At 46.1% G+C, this 12487-nt stretch overlaps 5 protein-coding genes across 5 annotated transcripts; 2 read left to right on the top strand and 3 right to left on the bottom strand.

Annotated features, from left to right (window-relative positions):
- Positions 1–476: 476 nt before the first annotated feature.
- EAF02_010147 (uncharacterized protein) lies at positions 477–1798 on the bottom strand (the record flags this gene model as incomplete). Its single annotated transcript, XM_038906195.1, has 3 exons — positions 477–770; positions 845–1613; positions 1719–1798. The coding sequence occupies 3 exons, from the start codon at positions 1796–1798 to the stop codon at positions 477–479; spliced, it is 1143 nt and encodes a 380-aa protein (XP_038753922.1).
- A 1881-nt stretch (positions 1799–3679) lies between these two features.
- On the bottom strand, positions 3680–4815 carry EAF02_010146 (uncharacterized protein; the record flags this gene model as incomplete). The annotated part of the gene is made up of 3 exons (XM_038906194.1): positions 3680–4381; positions 4439–4505; positions 4562–4815. 3 exons carry the CDS (start codon positions 4813–4815, stop codon positions 3680–3682), a joined length of 1023 nt encoding a protein of 340 aa, XP_038753921.1.
- A 2441-nt stretch (positions 4816–7256) lies between these two features.
- On the top strand, positions 7257–8565 carry EAF02_010145 (uncharacterized protein; the record flags this gene model as incomplete). Its single annotated transcript, XM_038906193.1, has 2 exons — positions 7257–7259; positions 7306–8565. 2 exons carry the CDS (start codon positions 7257–7259, stop codon positions 8563–8565), a joined length of 1263 nt encoding a protein of 420 aa, XP_038753920.1.
- Positions 8566–9149: 584 nt separating this feature from the next.
- On the top strand, positions 9150–10169 carry EAF02_010144 (uncharacterized protein; the record flags this gene model as incomplete). Its single annotated transcript, XM_038906192.1, has 2 exons — positions 9150–9260; positions 9351–10169. The coding sequence occupies 2 exons, from the start codon at positions 9150–9152 to the stop codon at positions 10167–10169; spliced, it is 930 nt and encodes a 309-aa protein (XP_038753919.1).
- Positions 10170–10536: 367 nt separating this feature from the next.
- Positions 10537–11738, bottom strand: EAF02_010143 (uncharacterized protein; the record flags this gene model as incomplete). The annotated part of the gene is made up of 4 exons (XM_038906191.1): positions 10537–10591; positions 10644–11119; positions 11179–11207; positions 11270–11738. The coding sequence occupies 4 exons, from the start codon at positions 11736–11738 to the stop codon at positions 10537–10539; spliced, it is 1029 nt and encodes a 342-aa protein (XP_038753918.1).
- Positions 11739–12487: the final 749 nt, after the last annotated feature.

Here is a 12487-nt window from a genome sequence, read left to right as displayed (position 1 = left end):
AACCAAGATGGATGGATGATATTTCAAAAGTGCATATTCTCATTCTGTACATATTGAGAAGCACAATACTCTGGAGGCATGAAATTTGAAGCTTGATACATCAGGTATGAGTCACAAATTCAGTAGACTAGAGATGTTCGTAGAATACCTAATTGAAGTAATTACAAATGTTAAAATAACTGTGCAATGGATCTTCTTTGCAGGTGTGCAAATATATAATATGGGCTACTAAATAGCATTTGTATTTATTATGAATCGTCATTTCATTCCTCATTTCTCATATAACATTCAACCTAGTCGAGGAAGTATGTTTCTCTTCTTTCCATCCATCTGTCCATCCCAAGAAACTCGGAACAGCAGTCCAAATCATGCATGCTTGCTATATCCCGCTCTCACTCCAGTTCCGCTAGCTAATATAAACAACAGGAAATCCCTCCCCATACGCCGAAACCCCCCAAAAGCAACGCAAAATCCGCCTACAAAATATCTTTCAAAGCCCGCTTCTGCTCCGCCGTCAAACTCGTCGGGAACTTCACGTTATACTTCACGATAAAGCTACCCCTCGTGCCTGGTTGCTTGCTCAGGGGCATGCCCAAATCGGGATAGGAATCTGAGGAGCCGGGTTGGGTGGGTCCTCCTTTGTCGAGAGAGATGTTTTTACCGTCGATGGTTGTGACGGTGCGGTTCCAACCTGTTAGGGCTTCTTTGAGATCAAGGTCGACGGTCATGATTAGGTCATCGCCGTCGCGAGTTAGGTATGGATGTTTTTTCTAGTGGGTGGGTTAGTATATTTCTCGTATATGGGTAAAACGGGGGGAAGCCCTGGTGGGAAAGTAAAACATACCTCTTCAATAACAAAATGTAAATCTTGCTGTCCTCCCTCCTCCTGGTCACCCACACCCTTGAACTTAATCTTACTTCCCTTCTTCAATCCGGGTTTGATGTCCATCTCTAGAATGCGATCGGTGGTTTGTCTCTTGCCCGTTTCCGGATCGAAAGTCTTCCGCTTGATCTTCATCTTCTTATGACAACCCTTGAATAATTCTTCCAAACTCAACGCTAGAGGTTTTTCCACTGTCGTCACCTCAGGCGTCTCTGCCCTCGGTCTCGCTGGTTCCGCACCCTGGAATGCCGAGCGTGCAGGTCTAGATCGTCCGCCTGCTCCTCCAGGACTAGAGCGAGGCATTCCTCCCCCCATACTTGCGAAAATATCGTCCATTCCATCCGCACCACCTCCTGCTCCTTGACCTCTCAAAAATTCACTGAAAATCGATTCTGGATTACTGAAACTAAATCCTCCACCGCCTGGCCCGCCCGCGCTACTAAAATCATAGTGGAACGTCTTTCCTCTGGGCATGCCACCACCAGATGAACTGAAGCCTTCGAAACCGCCAGGCATGCCTCCTGCGCTTGCATATGGGTTTCCGCCGCTGGTACCAGGCTCGGGTGGTGGGGGACCGCCGCGAAGCATAAATTCTAATCCATATTGGTCGTAAGTTTTGCGCTTTTCGGGATCCGAGAGAATTTCGTAGGCTTGGGATACTTCTTTGAATTTTTCAGCCGAGTCAGGTTTATCTTTGTTTTTGTCAGGATGGTGCTTTAGGGCCATTGCACTATTGGTATGTTAGTTTTCATTTTTCTATGAATAAGCTGAGAGTAGCGGTGGAGATGAACGTGGGATGATTATGAAGGAGGGGATTTTGTAATATTGTACATACCGATATGCTTTTTTAATTTCTTGTTGATTGGCAGAAGGCTTGATGCCTAATGCATCGTAAAGTTTTGTTTCTGCTACCATGTTTGCTACTCTTCAAATGTATTTTGCTATCGAGCTATGGTTTGAGAAGGGAAGCAGAAAGTCGTGAAGTTGTTAGATGAGCTGTATCCAACTTCAAAGATCAACAGCAAACTGCAAATTCTGGTCCAATGAAGATGTTGACTATCGACTATGAGATGCAGATTGGTTGTAGGAAGGCTGTTAAACGGTCCTCCACTAGAATTTGAATGTATGTCGTCAGTGACCAGGATTGCAAGAGAAGAAAAAAACAGCAGACAAAGGTCGAATTATAGAGGACCTCTTAAAGGATTCGAAGGAAGGTTGTGTGTTGGGTTTTATGTGCTGGTTTTCCTAGTGGTGGCTGGCAAGTCTGGTTGGATTGATGGATTGGTTGATCTGGTGAGACTTGACGGATAGAAGGAACGAAAAATGTTGTTCGTTTGTTCTTTCCTCACAAGGAGAATACCAGGAAATTGTGAAATGTACATACCACTGTGATAAGATTCTTCACAAGATCTCGTGATTGTGATTGTGAGCTTGAGCGATGAGTTGTGTTCACACCCCCTCCTTAATTTGTTGGCTAGTTTGGGTATCTGGGTATTTGGGTATGAGTCCTGCTTGTTGTCTTTTCCCTCGATACCTATCTTTTTTCGTGTTGTCGGAAGAAGAGAATATGTTGAATGGAATTGTAATCCTTTGTCGTTGTCAAGTAAGTACGAGTAGGTATTCCAATCGAATTGAGTTGAGATTGAATTGCTATAATTAATTGGCGAACAAATCTTTATTAACTTTGAGTACCTATATAGATGGATGAATGGTCAATATCGAAAGGTGTAAATGAGTGTTGGAAGCTTTAAAAGGTTACTATTGATCTACAGTCTACCTAGGTACTCAGCGCAAAGTGTCTGGTATATCTATCTATCTATCTTCCATCAGCATCCCTCATCCACCAACAGAATCAAGAATCTTCCATCTTTCCCTCCCCGCCATTCACAGATTGGGCGGTGACGTTTTTACAGTGGGGGGTCTGGGTGATGGATAGAACCGGGGGAGAGGGGATGCATCGATAGCGATGGAAGCTTCGAGAACCTTCTACCATTTGTATCATTTCTACCATCTCTACCTACCATCTCTACCTACCATCAAGGAGATTGTAGATTGTAGACGATATCAATCAATTGATCCAAATCCTTATATTCTTTGTATGCCAGTAAAGAAGTCCATGCAGGAAAACAAAGGAATCGAACAACTATTGTGCGTACAATTGATTCTAGATACATATCATATCTGACACCTAACCTTCGAATTCTATTGAGCCTGCCTCGCTACCTAACAGAGGTGACGATATATTATGTCACGACCTCTCTTCAGCTTCCCCAGCCACATTATCACCACTAGGTATGCTCACTAGCCACTTGTACGCGCTTTAATCTGATCCTTATCGCAAGCTCCCGATCCTTGATCCTTTCTCTTCTGATGCTCTACAACTCCTACAAGCAACATTCATTCTGGCGGCTCACAAAACTACTAACGTCGTCCCGTTGAACTTGCTATTCACACTTTCCACTACAGCAATGTTTGTGATGAACGAGGCACGCCCATTAACTTTCCATTCCTTCCCAGATGACATTCCGGCAACGTCGGCATGCACAATTCTAAAGGCATCGCAAGCTATACCGACGATAGGAGCAATGGGCACGGGACCCAATAAACATCGCAGAGTGTAAGCACTATAGAGTCAAGCGTTACGCTCTCCCGAAGACGAAGTATCGGCGACAATTGCACAGCACATGACTCACACTATAATCACCAAAAATCTAGTTCAGAACAGCAGATGGAAATTTTTCAACCCAACTCCTTATACTTCTAGTAAAAATCCAAAAAGCAACAAGTGCACCCATTTTATACCGCAACAGAAATCTTACTATCACGCTCCACGAACCTATCATTCTCCGCCATCATACCCGTCAAAAATTGCCCATTCGCATCCAAGGTACTTGGACTCTTGAATACGTTGAACTTGAAATCGTGCCACTCCTTTGCCGTCCAAGCCTTTCCGTTTGAGTCACTGAATTTCACATCATCGTTCGGGCGCAAGAAATATGCAATGCTATACCGATCCACGTCTTGTCTTTGCTTGAGCGGAACGACGCGATGCACAACACTCGCTAGCTCTCCCCCAGATGGAAAGCGGAGACTGTCACCGACGTTGATGATGGCGTGGCCAGCCCGGGGCTCGAGAAATTCCCATTGTTTAGTAACCGGGGAGAGGAATTGAAGACCCCATTGTCTAGCAAGCAAGAAGGTGAGAGTACCAACGTCAGTGTGCTTGTTGTGGCCTACTCTAGTGGGCTCGGTGCCTTCTTCGTGTTTTGGGTAGCGCAACATGCCAAGTGTTGAAAGCGAGGTCACTCCTGCCACAGGGTCGGCGTGATAGGACTCGAACCGCTTGGAGCCGGTGAGGCCTAGCTGAGTTGAGAGACGCGAGAGAATCATAAGGGTGATATTGTGAGCGTCTTTGATAAATGAGAAGAAGACATCTGATTGGGAGCGGACCGAGGAAGTAAGGTCAGTCGAGCCTTTGAGAAATTCTCGACGGGAAATCTATGAGAGAAAAGTTAGTTGGGCTGAGAGATGGCATGAGCGAAGAGTGTTCCATACCTTGAGAGATTCGTAGCCGTCTCTTGTTTTTGGCTTGGGGCCCTCTTCGGTACCCATACCCTCATAACTGGGAACGGTGAGCGACAGATCTGAAATATCCAAAGGGTTTGAAAGAAAACTTACCCAAAATTGTCATCCCCTCGAGCGTCCTGCATCTTAACTTTAAGCGACTGTTCAAAGTAATACTTCATCACTAGGAGCATTTCATCCCAGAGCTTGCATAACTCTGGATCGCTGGTCAAATCGAGATAGAAGAACCCATAGTTTCGACAAGCGTCGAGCAACTTCTTGCTCTCTGCTTCATTCTCGGCTCGGAGGAGATCGAGGTAAATGGTTGGCAAAGATTTTGAAACGACGATGGGGTCAGTGATAGCCATTGCTGGAGATTTGAAACTATGATAATGCTGATGAGAGTGTGTGTGAAGTTATAAAGATCTGGATTGAAATGATGCTTTGAATCCAAATAGTTGCAGCTTTAGACTATCTTATATAGCTGGAGGGTGGCAAGATCGTGATGAGCTTCAACAAGTGTTTGAATGACCGCTCGCATCTAAAGACATCGCCAGTGCTGACCAAGAGCTCACCCATGTGAGGATGTGATATGACAGTCAAGTTGCAGTGTCAGATCATGCCATGTCCACCTCTCTCCTGGATACCGTTGTCATATCAAAACAGTCCGGATGGTATCAATCAGAGTTGAGATGAATCAGATGTTCGACGAGTCTATTCCTGAAACTACCATGTAGTACCGGATCGCGCATGTCCAGACCATTCTTCAATATCCCAGTACAGGGTTGAAAATTGGAAAGAATCTTTAGGTGCGCAGTTCATTTCGATCAACGCCTGCGAGCGCCAAAGTGCTCTCATCAGGAATTTCCCTTCATCACACAAGCTTATTCTGACTGTCAAGTCCCTTGACTGTGACTGTCAAATCACGTCAAATCACGTCAAATCGTTTGTCAAGATCTGACCGCCTCGTTAACTTCACGATGATTGGCAGTCAAACCATCATTCCGATCTTACAACCATAGCTACAAACGGCGTACGAGACGATGCTACTCAAGACGGAATGTACGAAGCTTAGTGGGTAAATTGCCCATGGCATCATGTGATCGCTGTCGCCCGCCAGAAGAGTCTAGACGTGCGTTCTTCAAGCGAGGGGCTCTAGCTCTTGTATTGAAGCTTTTTTCGACACTAATCATCTTCCGATAAGCCCTAAGAGCGGGTTTAATCAAACATTATGTTAGAGTATACGGCTTGGATAATGGCGCATTTCTTTAGTACTACGGTAGTATTGAAGAAAGCTCATACAGCCCCTTGATCGCTTATCTAATGATGCATCGCATTGCGTGATATCCTAGGGTGCGGGGTTCTGCAAAAAAAGCGCTTAAGTGGCAGCTGGGATCAGAAACCAAATCTTACTCATTCACATTTTTTCTCCACATCACAATCACGACATTGAAGTGTGCTGCAGGTTAGACAAATGATTTGTCTCCGGGTTACGCGATCTCGCAGTCTCGGGAGTCAAGCCCGGAGGGTCTTGCATACGTGAAAACTCAACTTTTTCACATTCGCCACGCTGACTGACAAGGCTTATGCAATTAAGCGACAAATAAGCTTATGTCGCCACCAAGTAGCTTCAAGATGAGTCGAAGGTATTGGTGGCTTAATTTTTTATCTCCATAATTTTATGAAGATCTTAGCAATCTGAATCGGCTTGTAAACGATGATTAGCCTTGTGTTGCGAAACACTTCCTCCGTTAGCTAAGTTCATATAACAAGGGTATGAGCCGCCTCAAGTTGTATCTGCAGGGTCATCCGAGAATTCTCAAGTTTCCTTAGATCTGAGCTAGTTCTTACAAGAACAAATAAGCCATATTGCTAGGTAATTGATTTGCTTGCTAGCTTTGACATAAAACGAATTCATCCTCTGACAGCTTGGACTTCATCCCCGAATATCCAGTCTAAACTGTCTACGCTGGAGTAAACCACTTTGAGATCAAGTGGCTTGAGACAAACATGCCAAGAGTAAACTATATTCACCTCAGAAATTTTTTAGGATCTAGATCTTTCTGTTTCTTCAATGTAACGTTGTTCGCGTTCATATGCAGTTAACGGTTCGTACTTTCTAATTCTAGATTGTGCGGGGAAAGTAGGGGATGCTCACACTCATAAGGCTCCTTTTCTTTGAACAAGGGTTTTAGAGTCGTAGTTCGCATCAACGCTAGCTAGATTGCCTTTCTTCAAAGTTATATTTTGTGTGATGACTTGATTGGGTCAGAGTACTCGTTTTCAATGTACACTAATCTTTCAAGGTCAAGATCATCTTCGGGTAAGCGAAGAATGAGAATAGTAAGCTGTCCGTCCATAAGATCTCTACTATGCATGTGACGAGTATAAACTTTGATTTCGATAGCGGTGAAGTGTGAAGCTATAGATACTTAGTCGTCGGCCGTAATATCGGTGGGGAAATCAACTGCAACATGCTACATCTTCCTGCCAACGAAAGAATGAATCCTAGTAGCTGCAGCGTGCCATGTTCAAAGATCTAGGATGGCCAAGCCAATGCAATCAAAGGATACAGTCACGTCAACCGAGATGATTTGGTGCAATCTACAACAGACATCAGCGAGGTGACCATTTTGATTTAGTAAGATAAGTAACAGCTGTTTAAGAACACTTGCCTTTCCGCAAAGTATAATTAGCCATTGCGATCTTACTTGAACTTCTCAACAATCTCTTGGATAGTCAAACTTCAATCTCAATCCATTCAAGACACTTTACTTTTCACAATCTTTTTCTACAATCACTTATCACAATGGTACGTATACTATTCCAACCTAAAGGCAATATACTAACAAGAGCAGAGTAAACAATCCAACGGCGTTAAGCTCCCGCGGCCAGCACAAAAGTTTGAGGATGTGCTTCCCCTCCCTCTCTCCATGCAACACAGCAAACCTATCGAAAGTTTTGCGGACATTGCGAAGCTCGATGATAGAGATACTCCCGTTGTCACCATGTTCAGCGGCGGTCTCGACAGCACATATTTGCTCCTCAGACTCCAAGAGCTCGGCTTTACAAACATCCACGCTGTGGCTGTAGATGTTGGGGCTCCTGTCGATGTGGACGGGCTTACCAAACACGCTGCTCACTTAGGCGCCCAGTTCAAGTGTCTCGATGGTCGCGAGCTTTTCGTTAGAGATGGTGTTATGCCAGCTATTCGTGCTCATGCAATGTATTTGGGACAGTTCCCAATTAGCAGTTCGCTCACTCGTCCGATTATCGCGCGCTTGGTCACCGATTATGCTAAGTCTGTGAACGCGGGCTTGCTGCTCCATACGGCCAATTTGTCGCAGAATAGTTTGCCTCGACTCAATAACTTTATTCGACGTCTTGGTTACCCTGGAAAGTTCGGGAGTCCCTATCCTCAATCTGTCGTCTCGCGAGAGAAGAAGGCCGAAGAGCTTTCTGTAGCTGGCTTGTCCATCATGTCTGAGCGCAAGCTTAGCGGTGATGAAAATCTATGGTGTCGGGAGTTTGAGGACGGCCCCTTGGGTGATCCAGAGGGCTTCTCTATCCCAGAGAATGCTTATGAATGGACAAGACGCTACAAAGAGCACGCGACACAAGAGCTCACACTCGGTTTCGAAGATGGAAATCTCATTTCCGTTGATGGGAAAAAGCTCCCTCTTATTCAGGCTATTGCGCTTCTCAACAATGAAGTAGGAAAATATGGTCACGGTCGATTTGTAGGGCTTGAGCCTCTTAGCACCGATCACAAGGTTCTCGAGATCCGCGAAGCTCCTGCTGCTGCCATCATCATGGACGCGCTTCGACATCTCGAGATTGCCACTTTGGAAAGCAAAACGCTCGAGTTGAAGCAGCAGCTGGAACAGAAATGGACTCGGGAAGCTATTGCTGGGCATTGGGGTAGCGCGTGTCATACCATGTGTGATGTCGCTATTGCTGCATCTTTGAATGGGGTTGGTGGTACTGTCACTTATGTGATTGATTCTGTGCGTTTTCTGCCTTGTGCTATCAAGGCGCAGAATCTTTGCTATGTGAGGGATCGGGATCAATGGGAACAGGCTCAGCAAGTACTTGGGGAGGTTAGAAGTATCACGTAGTAGTGGGGTATCAGGGGTGAAAATAGGGAATGGGTATTTTTGAGGGGCTGTTTGTATCTACATCGGTTGGTTACCTGTGTCTTCTTTCTTTTGTAGCTTCTTTTCGTTCGTCAATCAATAGAATCAATACTTTCGATGCTTTTCAAAGTTTGCTTGATACACCTACAGATAGTGATCTAGAACAATTTTTTCGAGTGTTTTTATGTTAATGTTGTGTTGTGATGCCAGGGGTAGAAATGACAGGGCCCATATAGCCGCAATGCAAGGATAAGATCAACACCTAAGACTAATGGGGCTGTAAGATTATAGTAAGCCTACATTCGGGGATCCGGTATAGAGGAGACCGGTGCAATCGACAGGGTGTTTCGTCTGTGGAGTGTGGCCACAAAGCTTGGACCACAGAACCATCTTAACTGGGTACCTAGGTACCTAGGTGCATATGCATGGCGCCATTTGCAGGGGTTTCTACCCCCGCCCTCAAGTTCCCATACTTATTAAGCTATAAGCGTGCCTGGGTGGGTAGGTAAGCTGGATATATAAATACTATGTATTTTCACCTGCACTCACGTCTCTGACAAACGCATATGCAGTTGTTCCGATTCAGAAGATCGCATTCTCTTCTGCAGTGTTTGACCTCGGCAAATTTACACAGTAAGCGACTGAGTGTTAGAAACCACACGTGTGGCTCAAAGATCGTATGTGTAACCTGACCCCAAGTCCTCAAGTATCCCTTCCCTCTCTTCTTGGATTTTCCTGCACGCACCTAGGTACTGATAAATCAGTAGATGTCCGAACCAACCAAACTAATCTATCAACAAGATGGAGACAAACTCCTCCACCCCGCCACAATCCTCTCCATCATCCCTGTCTCCGCCCTCCCAGACCCCGACCAATCATTCCTGAAAGACTCCTCCGACATCGAACATGCCATCATCACCGACTCCACCATTTTCTACGTCCAAGGCGGCGGTCAGCCCTTCGACACCGGAACCATGACCTCCGAAATCCCCCGCAAAAACACCTCCATCTTCGAAGTAAAATCCGTGCGTCAGCCCGCTCACGGCAGCCAGATTCTTCACCTCGGCCGCTTTTCCCCCGTGGGAACGCCGCCCTTCGAGAGCGGAGAAATCGTGCATCAACATGTCGATGCCGAGAAACGAAATCTGTATTCGCGTTTCCATACCGCGGGACACATTCTCAGTCTTGCTATTTTAGCGCTCGTTCGCGAAGGCGTGCTTGCGCCGCTGACGGAGTCAAAGGCGTCGCATTATCCGGATTCGGCGGCGGTGGTGTTTGGAGGGGCGATTGAGGGGAAGCATAAGGATGTAATTCAGGCGAAGACGGATGAGTTTGTAAAATTGGCGAGACCGGTTCGGATTCATTGGTGGCCGATGGAGGAGGTGAGGGAGAAGTGTAGTGGGGTGACGGATGATTTTGCGTTGCCGGAAGGAGAGGTCATGGCGAGAGTGGTGGAGATGGAGGGCTTGGGGAGTTATCCTTGTGGGGGGACCCATGTGCATGATTGTAGTCAGGTGGGAAAGATTGAGGTGAAGAAGATTTCGCGTTCGAAGGGCTTGACGAGGGTTTCGTATAAAGTTACATAGGTCGTTTTGTTGTCAATGAGAATTTCAATTTTGTCTAGTTGTGATTGAAAGTTTGGACAAAGAGTGTTATGTTGGCAATTGAGATGATTGTTCTTGTATATGTTCATTTTAATGTGATGTAGCATCAAATTACTGAGATGTCTGGTTACAGCTTACTATTGACAACGTATAGTACTTATGGCTAATCCACTCTTCAAATTTCCTAGAGAAAAAGGTCACAATTATATATGAATACCCATCAGCACGATAGTTGATCTGTATGTATTTCTCCTAACTACTTAGATTACACGCTTTTGCAAGGGGCCTCAATCCAAAGTATTAAACAAGTTAGATCATTCAATGTAACTCAAGGTACCTCGCCACTCCTTCAAAGAGGGGGACTAAGATCAAGTCCAGTCACCGTCAACTTAAACGCATCATTTCTATCAAATCATGTTAGAAACGTCCCAGACCATCTCCCGAGAACAAACATACCTTGAATAACTCCCCGCAACATCCAAATCCAATCTCCCTCTCACACAATCATCAAAATCAACCTCAACCGTAATCAACCCATCATCATCCTCCCACAACGGGCCTTTCAAAATCTCTCCTTGCGGAGAAACAATGCAAGAACCTCCTCGAGATGTAAACTCCTCGCTTTCAGATTTCTCGCCATAGATCCACGCTGGCTGGTTCTGTTTCTTGATGCATTGATTAGCACTCAGGACAAAGCATCGGCCCTCGCAAGCTACCGTTCGCATGAGCGCCGTCCAGGCATCGCGATTGTCGGCGGTGGGAGCGAGATAGAGATTGACGTTTTGACTGTAGAGTGAGTGGCGCAAGAGAGGCATGTAGTTCTCCCAGCAAATGGCAGCTGCTAGGGTTAGTTTGACGCCTTTGATGGTGGTGGTTACGGCGCGGAGCGAGGATGGTTGGCCTTGACCCCATACCAAGCGTTCGCTTCCTGTCTGTATATAGTAAGCGATTGTATCCGGGACGTGAAGATATTTCCAGAAGAAAGACTCACCGGCATCACTTTTCTCCTTTTACCAATGACTATCGCCAAGTTAGCTTCTACTTTCTCACAAATCTATCACGCCGAGAAATATAACACCCACCTCCCAATTTCGGACACACATAAACCACAGCACAATAGAGCGTTCCACCCGCTCTTTCCACAAACCCCGTCACGATAAAAATTCCCGTCTCTCTCGCCACCAACTCCAGTTCCTCGCGCGTCCCATCTCCCCTTCTCACATTACTACTCCCTTCTCCCTGTCCCTCCAACTCCCTCTTGACCCATTTTTCTCCCGCCCCCTCAGGCGTATCACCCATATCCACCGCATCCTTGAAATAATTCAAGAACTGCTCTCGACCTTTCTGATCGCGCGAGCCCACCACAGCCCCGAAATCCGCTCCCCGGGGATACCCACCGAGATAGGCCTCGGGGAAGAGGATCAAATCCGGAGCGGGGGATAGCTTGGACGCCTTGCGACACTGAAGTGACAAAGCCTCGAGCGTTTCCGCCGTGGTAGACAGCGTGTGAGATTGGGAGACTGCGAGGGTAATAATTTGCGGTGCGGCCATTTTCGCAGATCAAATGCAGCGAGATGTTTCTCTGCTTAAAATTTTGTTTCACGATAGTGAGTGAGCTTTTCCCTCCGCGAAATGCTGAACACGTATTATAGTCTGCGGGGATCAAAGTCTCGCGTTCAACTGTTGGGCATGGGGTTGCAGCGTAAGCACTATTCCCGTTTGGAAACGTGCATAGCACGTGCTACGCAGTGGTTATTCATCATATAATCAATCAACATGTGTCATATCTATTAACACTTTGCAAATTGCAACCACTAAGTACCATAAGCCTCACCGACATTCGATCCATCTCTTTGCCACTTGGAGGTAGTATCGCTTGCACGAAATAGACGCCTATTGAAATGATCCCACGGAAACCGCTGTCGCATCTGAATCGCACTATTGGTGGAATATGGAATTCCTCGATCTGGACCTATCTCTACCCCCTATCCATGAACCAGCTGGCTTTATATCGAGCAAAGCACGCCACGAGCCACCAATGAGGGGTTCCCCCATCCCGATGTACATCCTGCATGCATCGCGCACATAATCTTCCACAGAGCACATCTAGATCGTCTCCCGGGATGTACAATCCTTGTAGGGGACATTTTTTCTCCGGGTAGCCGCAGCAGCATCCTGCAACGTTAACATTGTGCGAGGAACGCTAGTGTGGATAGCGTAAAAATCGACTCCCGCGCTCTAACTCGAGATTACGCGAGAAACTAGTCCGTGTGAGGATGGCTAATCAGTGTAAGAATTAG

Source organism: Botrytis sinoallii, assembly GCF_014898435.1.
Source record: "Botrytis sinoallii strain Bc 23 chromosome Unknown BSIN_024, whole genome shotgun sequence".
Lineage (NCBI taxonomy): Eukaryota > Fungi > Ascomycota > Leotiomycetes > Helotiales > Sclerotiniaceae > Botrytis > Botrytis sinoallii.
The sequence above is the reverse complement of the archived record's forward strand: the minus strand, read 5'-3'. Positions and strand labels throughout refer to the sequence as shown.